This window comes from Agelaius phoeniceus, chromosome 2 (assembly GCF_051311805.1).
Source record: "Agelaius phoeniceus isolate bAgePho1 chromosome 2, bAgePho1.hap1, whole genome shotgun sequence".
Lineage (NCBI taxonomy): Eukaryota > Metazoa > Chordata > Aves > Passeriformes > Icteridae > Agelaius > Agelaius phoeniceus.
The window spans coordinates 108,527,552-108,543,550 of NC_135266.1; the positions used below are offsets into that span (position 1 = coordinate 108,527,552).

Here is a 15,999-nt window from a genome sequence, read left to right on the forward strand (position 1 = left end):
TATTTCTTTGGCTTCTGAGTTCTGAGTATATCCATAAGTCTTTGAAGATTAGTGTATAATAAAGGTCTGTTGATGTGTTGCTCTCCCCAAGCTTTTCCCTTCCTTTCAGTATAAGGAGAAATTGGTTACCTTTCCTTCAAGAGGAATGTGGAAATCAATACAATAATCTATTCACTTCTCCCTTTACTTTCTTTGCTCTATTGCTGCCATCCAATTTACAGCTTGGATGTGATCTCAGTGTTACTCAACAGTAAAACTACTGTGTGCCCTATTCCTTCAGTGTTAACATTGTCAGTCAGAATAAATAGTCATTTTTCTTCCTCTCTCCTTTTTCTCTTTTCGTTTAACAGTGTCCCAAATTGAGTAGAGTATCTCCTCTCAGCCCTCTTTATTCTCAAGGGTGAACAAACCAGGAATTTGTCACCTTCCTCACTGCAGATGTAGCCTGTGAGCCTATCTGGGCTCTTTACCCTTCTCATCAATTCCTTAGCTCTTCTCTGCAGCATGTGAGTTTGTCTCTTTGAAGGAGCTAACCAGATTACACTCATTATTTTGATGAAATCCTACTGTATCAGCAAGGGCTGTGCTTTTCCTTTTTAAGCATATTGCCCACAAACCATCCTCCTATCTCCCCTGGAAAAAGGAATCAAGGCATTTTGCGTGTCTTTTTGTTGGCATAATCTGTTTTGTTTGGTAAACTCACAGAAATAAGTCTAAATAAGTCTAAGAGCAGCACAAGCCATCCCCTGAGGGTACAGTTTGAAAAACCAAGCAGGATAAAGTGTTAAGGTTCTAGAAGAGCACCTCTTTTCTATGTGATCTGAGCAAAAGGTGCATCTTGAATCTCAGGCACTTGGGAAAAAGCAAAAAATTACAAAGCATTGTCTAAAGTAGAGCAAGTCCTGAGTAATGGAAGTTATTGGGCAGAACCTTTGCTCCCTTCCTTTATGTGCACCAAAGCTAAATGAAAAACTTTCTAGATAGGATTTTTCAGTAGCATCTGAATGCTTCTGAAAATTCCAGGGCTGCTTAAAAGAGGTGATTGGACAAGGTATAAAATAAAATAGAGCTGTATGACTGAATAAGAATAGGCTACAGTCTAGTGCTGGGATAAAATTAGGACTGATGTTTAAACTGAATATTTAAATGCACTGTAAAACAAAGAGGAGGAGGAACCCAGGAAAAGTGCTGTTCCTGAATTCAGAGCACTGGAAAACAGGATGGGGGAGTGGAAAGTAGATACCTTTCTTTTTGGCTATGTAGGAGGCAGACTTGAAATTTTTTTAATAATTATTCTCAGTGTATTTTTTAATTGACATTAGTCCTAGGGAAGAATGAAGAAAAAATCTTTTTTTTCCACCATGCAGATTTATCCCTCTTCATTCTTTTGGGTCATCCAGGGATGAAAGAGAGATTCTGTGTATCAAAATATTTTGGACAGTAAGCAGTTTTTATTTATTGATTCTCTAGACTTCTTTCACCTCTTGCAAAGAAGGAAAAAATGCTTATGCTTCCATGCTTTAAGAGATTATCTGCTTCAGTGTCTCAGAGCAACTGAAGGATAAAAATGTTGTTATTTGTGAAATTCAGAACCTGAATTTAAATTGAAAATTAGAACAATTAGCATGAAAGGAGGTTTAGCATTCTCAAATGATCAAAGTGTGCTCTTTTCACAATGCTGTGTTTACATATGGTTCATCTGAAAACAGCAACAAACCAGAACAAAAGGAGTTTCTCAGTTTCCATGAGACAACAGCAGTGTGAAGGACACTTAGAGAAGGACTGGCCCTGGTCATAATTCCCCCTGCTCTCTCCCTCTTGCTCTGATTCTTCTTCCCCAGTGTTTCCTCTCCTTCAGCCTGCCAAAAGTTCTCCCCATTTGTGCTTCTGCCTTTGTGTGTTTGACCTGTTGTTGCAGGACACATGGGAACTAATTTGGGAGCAGTGTCAATGTTAAAGGTGGTATCCAAGCCATGGATTATCCAGGCTTCCCTAGGTTATGGGAAGCTGCTTTCCAGAAGACGCCAAACCAAGGACCCCCTCCACACATGTGATTTTAAAATAATGTAATGGGTATAGCAGTGGGCTTCAAATCTCTTGTTATCCCCACAACCTACCCATTCTTCATTTTTGTGGCAGAACTATTCACCTGAAGAAGAAATCATGAAAGACAGAGAATACTATAAATGCACAAGTAAAAAGACATAGTTAAAAAAACAAACAAACCAACAAACCAAAACAAAAATCATCTACCAAATGAGACTTATGCATCTGTTTCAAAGGCTACTCCTCTCATACAGCCTGGGGAATAGCAGAATAAGAGAGGAGATTCATTTTCCAGGTAACTCAGTTGTAACTCGAGTGCTAAAAAGTTACTGCCTTCCCTGTGTGTGAGCACACCTAATCATTGGAGCACAATAAGATTGAGATATCTTTTCTCTTTAAAGAGAATTATTATCCTTAGCTTCCATTAGTTTATCCTTGATAAGAAAGATCTGATTTAGTAATAGGCCTAAGCTGTCATCCTCTCCGTCTTCTGTAATGGCTCCTGTGTCAGAGGCTACACCCTTGATTTATCAATAGTCACAGCTGATAATGCACTAATAACTTTGTGTCCTAACAACCACACATCACTTTCAGTACCCATTAAGAAGATCTGAACATTTGAGGGAAGAACTGCTGAATCAGCCCAGGTTTCTGGAGTTTGAGGCTGCACCTATTTTGTTTTCCTCTATTTACTCCATCAGCAATAGTAGCCTTGCAAAAGATCTTTCAAAATTTCTAGACTTTGGTATCTGCACTTCTTGGCAGATCATGCTAAACATCATTACAAAGTGTATAAATAGAATCTTACAATGTTATTTTGTATTTGTATCACAAAATCATCTAAAATTTCAACATCCGCCAGCAAATTTAACCAATGACACAGAAAGGTAGAAGATTTTTTTTTTTAATTTAAGAGTTCCTCTATTGCCTTCAATTGTCTAAGCTGGTATCAGGAACCAGCAAAGCAGTCCACAGATGAACCAGCAAAGCAGTCCTACAGATAAGCAGTTCTATTCCATAGATGGTGTCAGGGGTTACCTTCCTTTTGAAAATACATATTACTTTGCATGGAGCTCTGTGGGCTTCTCCTGTTCTCTGTGTAAATTTCTTGGGGGCAAGTCTTGATTTGTACTTGGAAGAGTGGAATGGAGTTTGATCTCTTAAAGCATCCATGTGCATCAAATGCAGCTGAGGGTGCTGCAGGAATATTGTCACTGCAGTAAGGATTTGAGAGGAGCACTGAGATACCAGCTCCAAGTCTTTGCAAAAGATTTGATGGGTATTCCAAAGTAAAAAAGCAGCTTGGGAAAGGCAACATTATCTTGTCACCCAGCTGACTCTCCTAGCTCCAGACAGAGTGGCTGAGTATTGTACCAGATGTAACCTTGATTGTTCAAATGAAATTAATTGATGGCTGCAGATATTCAATGCTGAAAAAGAGTGTGTAGGTGGAAATCTTAGGTTTGCCTGCTGTCTCTTCCCTGCTGGAAGCAGAGCTGAGTATTACAGAATCTTGCTACTTTACTAGCCAGTGTGTTTCTACTTGCTCCTCAGAGACTTTTTCCTGTACCATTATCTGAATTTTGCTAAGAATATTTACAAGTCAGTGTCTTTCCCCTTGCCCCCATTGAATCAGTCACAGGAATATATCAATGGATGATAAACAATTCCAGTTCAAAATGAAGCCCTCCTCTTTATCACTTTAGCTTGCCTAAGTAATCTCCATGATGAATTTCATGTGCAGTTCACTATCAACTGAAATTAGTTGTAATTAAAGGTTGTCAAATCTGTAATTTAAGCCCTTGAAATTTTTTGCTGTCACTCATTTCCTGTAATACTTTTTTTTTTCCCAATGGATTTGATCCAAAGTCCACATAAGCCAAAAGGAGAATTTCTACCAGGTTTAGTGAGGTTTGCATCAATTCTCATATTCCCTGGTGGAATCATAGAAATTTTTTGCTTTGAAAAGACGTTCAAGATCTTTTAAATATTTCTAGGGATAGTGATTCTACCACCTCCCTGGACAGCCTGCTCCACTGCTTGACAGTCTTTTTGGTGAAAAAAATTTTCCTGAAACCCAATCTAAAGCTCCTCTAGCACGACTGGGGGCCGTTTCCTCTAGGCTTGTCATTTCTTACCTGGGAGACCAACCCCACCTGGCTACACCCTCCTGTCAGGGAGCTGTAGAGAGCAATAAGGTGTCCCCAAGCCTCCTTTTCTCCAGGCTAAACACCTCCACTTCCCTCAGCTGCTCCTCATCAGCCCGGTGCTCCAGACCCTTCCCCAGCTCTGCTCCCTTCTTTGGACACCCTCCAGGCCCTCAATGTCCTCCTGGCAGCGAGGAGCCCAAAACTGAGCACAGGACTGAGGTGTGACCTCAGCAGTGCCCAGCACAGGGCACAGTCCCTGCCCTGGTCCTGCTGTCACACCACTGCTGACCCAGGCCAGGTGCCATTGGCCACCTGGGCACAGCTGGCTCATGTTCAGCCACTGCTGACCAGCACCCCCAGGTCCTTTCCTGCTGGGAAGATTTCCAGCTACTCTCCCCTAAGCCTGTAGCACTGCCTGGGGTTGTTGTGACTCAAGTACAGGATCCAGAATTTGGCTTTGTTACACTTCCTACAATTTACCTTCGTTCATTGATCCTGTCTGTTGCAGTAGAAATATTAGAAAAAAACTTGCTACAATATCTGCTTTTAATTAAAATCACCAATATAATGTATGAATCCAAGGGCTTCTGGTCTGGGGAAGGTACTGTGAGCAAGTTACGATAATAAAATTCCTAAAATTACGAAAATAAAATTCAGTAGGATCACTGAATTCCATGTCAACTCCAAATCACAAGATCAGCTGGGAAAACTGTCACTGGAAAAAAATGTTGCTAGTACTTGATATGGGATCAATGGACTTTATTGCTATGAATTCACATTTTTATATATTAAATTTCCCCTCCCCTTCTGAGTCTTCTGCCACATTTCTTATCTGATGACCAGAGTTCACCTACAAGGGGATGAACTTTCTGTCTCAGTCAAGCTTTTCTGCATCAGCAGCTTTATCAGCTCCTGTTGACTCAGTGTAACCTTTAGTATTCAGCAGCAGTACTAAGAAGAAATGCATGAAATCCATCCTATCAGATTAGAGATTCTGCTAAATATTAAGATTGGAGTAGAGTTGAAAAATCCCTTTGAAGTAATATGCAGCTTTTTTAGTTGGTTTTTTTTTTTTTTTTTTTGGTTGTTATTTTTTAAAACTCTTTAACACCAGAGCAGGGGCTACGTTCATATACATTTATTAACAGCATAAAATATCAATTCAAAATATCGTGCACAAACCACCAACATTCTAAAAGAGTACAACAGAATGCACTCTTCCCATTTTGAACAACATAACTACTGCTCATGCTTTTCTATCTCCATTTTAGTTCCTGCAGTCAAATACTGTTCTGTGCTGTAAAAACAGTTCTGAACATGATGTGATTAACCTTAGGGTCCCCCCATCCCCTCATCTCAAAGCCCCCTCGTACATGGCCTGTGCTTTCTATTCATGTTCAACCATCTGATTTCCATATCATCTATTAGCATAACAGAGCTCTAGTGTGACATTGATTGAAGCCAGCGCTTGCTGAATGCAGTATCAAAGCATAATTTGCCAAAAATCAAATCTAATTTACTGTGTACTATTTAAATTTCTCAAAAAAAAAAAAAAAAAAAGGAAAGGCATTTTCAATAGAAGTATATTGGGTCTGTAATCTTAATTGTTCTTTTCCTTCCCATGTTTTTGCTAGTCTGCTGGAATCCAAGCAATATGTTTCATTTTAGAGCCACTGTCTTTGACTTTCAGATGTCAGTTAAGCAGGAGGTTTTCCACTCTGCTTCTTCCAATCCAGTTTATGTTACATCTGAAATAGTAAAAACTAATATTCTGATAGGCACAACACTCAGGTTGCTGCTTCATAAGTTTTTTCAATAGATCCTTCTAATGATCTTAATGTTTAGCTTGAGCTAAGCATTAAAGTACCCCATAACTTTAACAGCTGAAGCATATCAAGCCTGCTGTTACTTCTCTAACTGTACATTTTCAGAAGGTTTTAGAAATTCACCTACTTTGAAAGCAGCAATAATGGCTTGAATAAATTTTGCCCAATGTTCCACTGAAGCCGGGCTTGGAGCAAGTCGTGATCTCACTTAACCCTTCTGCAGAATGAAAGTAATAATATTTGTCTGTATTTATAAACAGCATCCATATGTGAACATAATGAGCTCTCTTTGTAGGAAAATGGAAGAACACAAGTGCTTATTCTGTCAAAGAAGCCTGGCTGTCTCTGAGCAGGGTCATGCTGCACTCCCTGGGGATAATGACAGTCACAGTGTTTGGGTAGTTACATTTGACCAAGAATTACTCCTGCAATTATTAGCTGTTACTTTCAGTTTTCAAGTTCAACTAGAAATTGACAGATAAAACTGATGTGGTGAAAACAGTCTTTAAATGCTGTAAACAATGGTATTTTTATCAGAGGCTGTAAACAGAGCTATAGCTGAATATGACAACAAACTATAACAAAAGGAAGACTTCCTTAATTATATAACTCCATCTTTGAATACTTTTTTTTAAATGCATGCAAAATTTTAGTTTTGCAAAATAATTTTGTTTTGAAAAGTAATGTTTTTCATATCTTTTAAAATATGGTCCTAAATAGTTTGGCTGAAGGAGCTGGTTTTGTGCTCTATTTAATGTGAGTAAAAGCTCTGATTCATTTATTTTTATAGTGAATTTCTATTAATCAGGGCTACAGAGCAAAGCTAGAAAAGATATTGTTGCATAACTATGTGATTGTTTGCTGGAGTCCTTAGAAAGCCTGACCTAGTAACTGTGAAGCTAAATATCTTCTCATGCAGTGTGGTCAAATGTTGGAGAGGACTTGGTGTGTGGCAGGGAGAGAATAGAGCAGCAAGGTCAGTCCATGTCAGAGCTACAGGTTTATTTTCCTTGTCTGACTGGGGGGGGAAAAAAAAAAAAAGAGGAATTTCTTCTGCTCTCAGGAAAGTGAGAGATGTTGAAAAATAGGAACAGGTCAAAAACTGGAAACTAGGTAGAAACCAGGGTGTGTTTTTTTTCTCTTTTTATTGTTCCTTGACTACCAAATTACCTTAATTTGATCCTTGGAAGGTCTGCTACAGTGACAAATTCAGTTGTGTGGTATCTGTTTAGAGCTCTGAGTTATGGATTTCCAGCAGAGATCTGTGTGTGTGAGGGTGTTTCAGATGAACCTTTAAACTTGCCTCCCTTGCATTTACTCGGTTACATGATTGGAAGGACAGGCATGTCCCATGGAAATGCCATGCCCTTCCTGCTTCTGTCGAGCTGTCTGGGAGCACTGTCTGTGCACCTCCCAGGGCACCAAGCAAGCCTAAGGAGTGAATTTAGCCATCCATCCTGCTTAGGATAGATCTATGGGATGGGGTTCTGTCTTCCTGACACCATAGGAAGATTGTGGTCTTGGGGCCACCCAAACACTGTCCCTTCCTGGCACCTGTGGGGGTTGCACAATGGATATGCTGGGTGAAACAAGGTGAGGGAAACCCAAGAAACTCATTGTAGCTCAGCACCTGAGGAGTGGTGTAGCATGAGTTCAGTTCCTAGAGAATGTTTAGCAACACCTTACAGAAACATCAAAACACGCGGCTGTAAACAGGCAGCAAGAGGGCACCTCACCCTTAGTCCTGCCTGTTCATGAGATTAACACCTCCTAAGGTGGAAGAAGAGGTGGACATTTCTCTCCAGAGAGGCCCAAACCTCTCTTTAGGAGTGTGAGGCAGAATAAAATACCCTCTACCTTCTAAACTGATTGTGATTCATGTTTATTAAGTGCTTTACAGTTCTTGTTCTAAGAGTGCCAGCACTACTCAACTGATGCTCTTTAGACTCCTGCTGATCTGTAAAGCCTTGGGAAGTACCTCATGAGATAACTGCAAAGTGTGTTTCAAGAGCATCAGGTCTGCTCACATTTCTGTGCAGTTAGCAGGTTTGTGTCTGTGCTGTCAGCAGGTGTAATCGGAAGCTGGGTCTTGATTGCTCTTCGTGCCTAATTAAATAGTTTGTAATTATAATGCTGAAAATACGGTTTTCTAAAACACTTAAATTCTGTTTACCTGAAAGCTTAGTGTTCCTAAACCATCCCTCTGCACACCCACAAAACCAATAGTGGAATAGAAGAAAACAAGGGTGGGTTGAGGGGTTTGAGTTTCTTTTGTGGTTTTTTTTCCCTGCTTCAGCCTGCCCCAGAAGTTAGCTAGTCTTTTGATAAGAATATTTGGAGATGGCTTACATTTTTAAAATATGCAAAAGAGTACAAATCCCAGTGAATTCCAGTGGTGAACCAAGAGTAGAGAGTTTTCATGTCCCACACAGAAAAATCATTTGCTTTACTTCTACATCTTTCTCAACATAGTTACTGATTTCAAGTTTATCTCAAATCCTCAAACACTTCTTCCCCCTTCTCTTTCTACTCATTAGCACCTTTTCTCTACCTTCACATTTCCAAGCATTGACTCTCTATTCTCCACCATTACCCTCCAGACAGTCAAACTATGCCCCTCTCTTAGAAATTATTCACTTCTGACTGTGCTTCCTGGTCCCCTACGACTGAACACTGTTAATGCCAGCGACTTGAAAACATTGCCAGTCCTGCTTCTTCTTTCTTGTTTTAACTCCAGTCTCCTTTTTTTCTTTTCCTTGTGTCTTCCTTACCTCCTGAAATACCTATTCCTTCTTACTCACCACTCACCTCTCCACATCAACTCTTCAACTTTTGCTTCTCTCTACTCTTTAAACTAGCCGAAACCTGGATTTGCCAAGTTCATGTTCTTTTAGCAACAATTCTTTTTACAGCAAGTCCTCCTCCCCACACCATTCTTGACCATACTGCTTCTAAGAGGAGTAAGGGAGCTCGTGAACTTGGGTTCTTTTGCTGTCATCCAGACCTTCCTCTCCTTTCTCAATCATTTTTAAAAGTCCAGAGAGGCAGATTAAGAAAGCAGTCTGTTTATCCTAATTCATACCTTGCAATACACAATAGCTTCAGCAAGCTCTGTGAAGAGTGAGAGGATCTGAGGGTGCTGATACCTTCCCAGAGCAAAGGTAGAATACATCCAGACTCAGCAATAGAAACACCTGACTCCTGCTCTTTAGCATTTAATGTTGTCAGAATTGACTCTAGCATGTATGGTTGTAATGTTTCTTTCCTTTTTTAATTTTTTTTAATACCTAAGGATGTCACATACATATATTGCTGCTCTCTGTCGCTGTTGTTGTTTCTGTTTATATATTAATTCTGTCTATACTAATGAATGTTTCTGGTGTCATGTCCTCTGACATAAATCTCCATAATGTTGTCTTTTTCCTTCAATATTCCCTTTCTCTCCCTTGCAAAATAAGCTAAACTTACACCATGGTTTTTCTTACCTTGTAGCTCCCCCACAGTTTGTGGTGAGACCACGAGACCAGATTGTAGCCCAGGGTCGAACTGTGACTTTTCCTTGTGAAACTAAAGGAAATCCCCAGCCAGCTGTTTTCTGGCAAAAAGAAGGAAGTCAGGTAAGTTGCAAGCACCTTTAAGTCTTTCAAGTCTTTCTAAATAGTTATATTGTTAAATTTTAGGGAAAATTCTTTACATTATCTTTCACAGTTCTTTTCATCTTTCACAGAAATTTGTCTTTTTAAATTGTCGCTATTCTCTACTGAAATTTGTGTCACTATTTTTTTTAATTTTCTGAAGAACACAAAGGCCATTTAAGTTGTTGAAACCTGTGCTACGCACTGTATAGATGAGTAGAAAGAAACAATTTTTTTTTGTTCTGAAGCCCCCAACAAACAGGTGGGTGAGACAGGCACAGCAGATAAAAAAAGGTATGACTCAATTTTGAACTAATCAGAGCCAGTAATTACAGTTCACAACCTGTCTAGACATGATCAAGCAAAATGTATCCAGCAAGCTGATTTGCATTGGCATTTTCTCATAGAGCTTACAGATAAAGGTTTTGAACACACAGATGCTTTCTTCAATAAAATTGTCTCAAGAAATTTCCAGATCTGGTTTGGAAAAAATTACCTGATTCTCTTTAAAGGCAAAATTTGTGAGGCAGCAATTGATTGGCACTGCCATCAGCCCATACTACTAACTTTATAGCTTAGTATCTGAATGTGATGCCACATTTCTTTACTGGAGGCATTGTGTGTACCAGCTCAGGTAAAAGGTGAAATAAAGAGCTGAACCATAGATCTCCTTCTCTGCCCCACCTGCTTCTGCTTCACCTTCTCAGGAGATCAGAAAACTGGTCCAGAATGGCCGGACCAGGCTGACAGCGTTTTGTGCTCTGCTGTCTTGATGGCTTACAAAGACACAAAACGATTACTTTATGGGTGTGATTATTTTATTGTCTGAGTGCAAGCTTAACCTTCAGTGGGTATCTCTCAGTGTAATATTTAGAGAAATTTAGATCTAGCCTCCAAGGATTACATCCTGGAAAACACAGTATTGAGAATCTCACTAAGGTGACAATTTTTCCAAGGGGAAGGTAGAATAGCATATTGAAATTAAAGTAGGAAGTACTGATGTGCTAGCAAACATTTCAAACCCCTTCCTTGTAGAGCATTTTAATAACATGGTAATGTTTATGTAAAGTGAGCTTATAGTGTCACACTTGAATCTAATAAAGTGGACATCCATCATGCTGTAATAAAGAGAAGAGCTTCTAATTAAAGTAGGACATCATTTTCAGGATTAAAGTCATTTAGCGTAATTGAAAAGTGTTAATACTCTATTTTATCCTCTTCCATTTGTATCACTTCAAGGGTAAAAACATTTTAAGGTGAAAATGCATCTTGTGTCTTTAATTGAATGTTATTACCTACTGATTGTACAATGTTGAAGCTGCTTAATTACAAACCTGGAAAATTATTTACCATATTGAGAACCAGATCCCTAAGGGTTAGAATAGACTTTTTTGGCAAATGAATGCAACATAAAAATTGATACTTGCAAGGTTTATAATCAAACCTTGAAACATGGCTCAATGTAGTTTACAACATTCTCATGTTAATCTTAATTGATCATCAGTGAAGTAACACAGGCTGGGGTTGCCATCTCAGTGTATAACTTGCCATATTTTGCAGTGAGATGCCACAGAGTGAGTGAGTTTCCACAGTGTATAGCATCATAGCAATGGAGAATGGAATTTTGCCAAATCACAGGATTTTTCACCTTTGCCTCCTAGCTATTAATTGTTGCTTGTCTCTACAATGCTGTTTCTGCTTTTAGGGGGACTGCTTGCAGCATCACTTCCAGTGTTCAAAGTAATGCTATACAGTCACGTTATCCCACTCCAGTAATTGTAGGGTATTTCTGGTTATGAATCCGTTTCTTGATCCTCCATTTTTGAGCACAACCAGCTGGAAGGGAGGGGAGCTGTTCCCTCCTGAGTAATTTTTTGTGCCAGCCTGTGTATAAACAGCTGGTCCTTTGTGCTTGGTAGCCTTTTCCCCAGAGCCCAACAGCCGCTTGCTGACGATATGTGCGAGGGCAGGGCGTGTGTAACCTTTAGACTCCCTGGATTAAATTCTTCCTTTAGATAAATTCAGTCTTGCTATATCAGGGATGGCTCTGGTCCCTCTGTTTGCAGCCCAGCATGCCACCATTGTGCCCAGATGAGCAGCCCAACAGCTAATTAAAACTAGTGAAAATGTGAAAAGCGTTTAAAAAGGGGTTGTACTGGAATTTAGAACAAGTTATAGTTCATAGTTTCTGGTCTTTGAAGGGAGGAGTTCTGAGACTGGTGAACTCCTCCTGATGTGTGGAATATTCACTGAGACATGGTAGCTTTGCAGAACAGAGAAGCCCATACTGAAGATATAAACAAGGATTGATTCCCCTTTTTAATGAAATTATAAAGAGGGTTCTTGGCTGTTTTTCTCTTAAGAATTAGGAGCTAAATCCTTGCACTGTCTTTTACATTCAGCTTGTTTTTACACTTTACATAATGAGGGATAAATGAAGTCAAGGTCAGCTATGTCAAATTTCTCCTCTTTGTCATAATATTTACATAATACCCTCGTGCAGTAGGTATCTTGTGCCAGGTAAAAATTATTCTGAAAGTTTCAAGGCAGTTCAGAAAACAGGGCAATTATTTGAGACCCACTTAGTCTTATAACCTCAAATTGTTTCAGAATTTTAACACTTTTTTTCCATATTATCTGGCATGTTTACTGGGTGAATATTGATTTTTGAGGAAACATTTGCTGTTATAAATTTCTCAAACATTGGTATTGAAAGGCAGCAAAAGAAAAGCCTTGTGTGATGAGTAGGTTAATACAATTATAAGGATACTTGGAATGTTGGATCTTATTTAAAGCATATCTCTTTCCTTTTGCTGCCAAAACCATAGAGATAAAGGCGTGAGTTTCACTTAAAAATAGAATTTGTTACTTACTTGAATTCTTACTTGTTTCTTAAGCAGTTTGTTGCTTATCAGTCGCAAATAGTTTTTGTAAACCATCAAAGCCTGTTTCAGAAGAAACAGATATGCAGAAAATTCATTTAATACTCTACTCCACACTTTTAGGTATTTTTTTTTTAGTCAATACAGACAAGCTTAAAAGTTAGTAGGGAGTCATCATTAGAAAGCACAGCAGAGCTAGACAGTGCTGCAGTAATGACTGAAAGCTTATCACAGCATGGTAACAGTGTTTAGGGGTATTTCTGATGCAAACTTTTCATAGAATCTTGTTGAGTTGACATAAAATCCAGACCCTATTTTACTGGAATTACTGTTGCTTAATTATTGTTTAAGCTGTTCTCCTTTCTGTCTCATTGGGCAACACTGCTGACCTTTCTCTTTACATTGCCTTCCTTTTCCTGTTCTTATTTATTCACAAGAGCTGTGCCAGAGGGTATAACTTTTTCCTTGAAAACACAGCTCTCACCACTAAAACCTTTTTGGGTCTTTGGTATTGATTCACTCAGTCCTTCATCATATGCAATGACTACTAGAGCCATTCCAGTTATTATTATTGACATCTCTCTTTTCTCCAATCCAGCCCAAAGGCAAAAACTAATCTCCCTGTTTTGTGCTAACTGATATCTTATCCTACATGAAATTATTTTTTTCTCTCTGATGATTTCCACATCAGATTAATACCCTTTCTATTCACCCTCCAGGCTCTATGCTGCATTTCTCTTTTGGTTTATCACAGTTTTAATTTCCTTTTACTTCTCCTTTAAACTCTCATGCTCTGCCAGCTTCTCCTACTTCATGACATGCTTCTACCTTCCTCCCAGCTTTACTTATGTGCCATGCTCTTACTTTCTCCTTTTCTCAGAACATTTTCATAGCCAAACAATGGTGGTCTGCTCCCTCAGGTCTCCAGGATTCAATGCTTGCTGCTAGTTTTCTAGTGTTTGCTGTAGTGTGATGTCCTTCTGGTTTGATAGCTGAGTATATTATTACAATTGCATTCAGACTGAAGATGAATGTGTCACAAATATAAATCACTCAAGTGTGATTGTTGGGAAATGTCTCCTTGCCTACACCCCAGTCAGAACACAGTGCTGTGAGCTGTCAAAAGACTGTTTCTAATTTAAACTGTGAGTTGCCCAAGGCAGGGAAAGCAGCTCTATGTGTTCATAAAGTCAGAACCACACTTACTTTTTGTCCTCGATTATTTATAGTACTTTTAAGGAAAAATCATTGTCTCTGTAGCTGAAGGAAAAGTGGTGCTTTTGTGTTTTGAATTGATGTGAGATGAATTGTCTTTGCAGAACCTACTCTTCCCAAACCAGCCTCTGCAGCCCAACAGCAGATATTCAGTGTCACCAACTGGGGACCTCACCATTACCAACATCCAGAGGTCTGATGCAGGCTACTACATCTGTCAAGCACTGACGGTTGCTGGAAGCATTTTAGCAAAGGCTCAGCTGGAGGTTACTGATGGTGAGCTCTTAGAAATTCCTATTGTTTTTTTTTTTCCTGTCAAAAGTACATTAAAAGCAGTGTAAATAAAGGCGTTTGAGATCACATAAATCATCCAAGTAAATGGACAATTTTCTATAGGAAATAAAGTGAGAAAAGGTCTCTGTATTTGCCTATAGAGTAAAAAAGGCATCAAAGTCCAGTTTGCCTCTTACTTGCTTTCTGGAGGTTTGTTAACAATGGAAAAAAGGGACACACCAATTTAGAATAGATTTGGTGAGAAATGAAGCTGCTTGGTTTGCTAGAGCTAAGATAGGACTGGAAAAAAATAACCCCCCAAAAAATGGCGAATGAATAGGTTTGTAATTAAAGCAGTGAACTGAAGTGCAAAGAAATGTACCTCCATTTCTACCAGTCCCCAGTCCTATCTTAGACATGTAGGTAATGTGTCCTTAGCTCAATTAAATGAACACAGTTGCTCTGGAGGTGGTGGAGTACCATAGGTTTAGACTGCCTACAGCATGTAGCCCTTTAGTCCCTCCATGAATAAAGCACCAGCCTCAGAGCTGTGTTCCAAGAATGCCTCAGTAGGAGTAGGTGTGAAAAAAAGTCATGAAAATCCATGGATAGAGAAGAGTTTTCAGGGAAGGAAAAGAATAATGTGGTCTTGGATAGAGAAGAGTTTTCAGGGAAGGAAAAGAATAATGTGGTCTGTCTTGATGCCTTTCATTTCAAATTTTTGGGTTTGATATTCATCCTGCCTTGAGGTTTCCCATCTACAAACATGAATCCTTTTCATATGTCAGGAATCCTGTTGATATCCCTCTTCATCTTATTGTGGATAGAAGGCAGTTTGCATCCTTTCATGTTAGCAAAGAAAACAAGAGAATCCCTCTTATACTCAGAGACAGTGGCATTCCCCAGCATCATTATTCCTTATCTTAACTGACACATTAAATATCTCCTGACAGACTTTGATGAATTTTTGCCATTAAAACTGTTGTTATATGCAGAGGTCTACTTTTACTGTTCCCTTAGAGACCTGCCTGCACCATGAAAGTTTGAAAAGATGTCTAATTTTGAATAATCTGCCTTTTCACAAGAGCATATTCATCACAAGTGACAGGTAGAGAGGTTCAGGCTCATATTATAGAGGTTTGAGCATTAATTTGATGCCTTTTCTTTGTTTTCCAAAAGCTGCCTATATTTTTATGACAAGGGGAAATAATTTCTGCCTTATCCTTGCATCTCTTTAAGCATACTGCTTTTCTGTAGTTCCTGGAGACTAAAGACTTGGCTTTGCTCTGCAATGTCTTTAAGTCCTTCCTCTCATGGTCTATGACAAAATGATGCATTTTCATTCAATTCAAATTTAAATGTAGATTAAAAGGTCATTTAAAAGGAATGGAAAGGCAATATTTTTTAATATCTGTCCATAGTGCTGCCTGATTCAGGGCCATGACTGTGATTGGAATAAATAGAACACACCAACATTGGCTGGGAGGACATTGAGCTGTTAAATGGTCACACCTGCTGATGCTGCACAGATTTACAGCAACAGGCGCTGAGCGGATCAAATCAGGTTCAAGGATGCTAGTGATGAGAAATTCTTCCTTTTGACAGCCAAGGGCTTTGATCCACCTTTATCTATTTCTTGTGTGGGGAAAAAAATAAATCCTAATTGATCCCTTTGGAATTTTCATTAGTTTGTTTGGAAAGCCAAGGGAAAGTGTCCCTGCTGAAAGTCAAGCTCATCTCTGGGTAATTCTGATTAAAGGCTGCGTGCATTCCACATAGCCTGAGAGCAGCAGAGCCACCAGCTAATGCTCTCAAGGAGTGCAGGGCCTGCCTTCCTCAAATGCTTTCCAGAACCCCCTGTCAGCATGATCATTATGAAATAATACAAGATTGCTTTATAGAAATACCATTTCATCCCGGAGTCAAAGGGCGGGTGAGGTCAGAAGAAAAGTGCCAAAACAACATTATGGAG

General features: G+C 39.2%; 1 protein-coding gene across 19 annotated transcripts in view; it reads left to right on the top strand.

Annotated features, from left to right (window-relative positions):
• The window catches only part of ROBO2 (roundabout guidance receptor 2), a 1,034,237-nt gene that overhangs the window by 916,721 nt on the left and 101,517 nt on the right, over positions 1 to 15,999 (top strand). For all 19 annotated transcript variants that reach the window (XM_077174511.1, XM_077174512.1, XM_077174513.1 and 16 more), the window contains 2 exons: positions 9,515 to 9,639; positions 13,859 to 14,030. In XM_077174511.1, the coding sequence (XP_077030626.1) occupies positions 9,515 to 9,639; positions 13,859 to 14,030 (297 nt within the window). The remainder of the gene's footprint in view (positions 1 to 9,514; positions 9,640 to 13,858; positions 14,031 to 15,999) is intronic.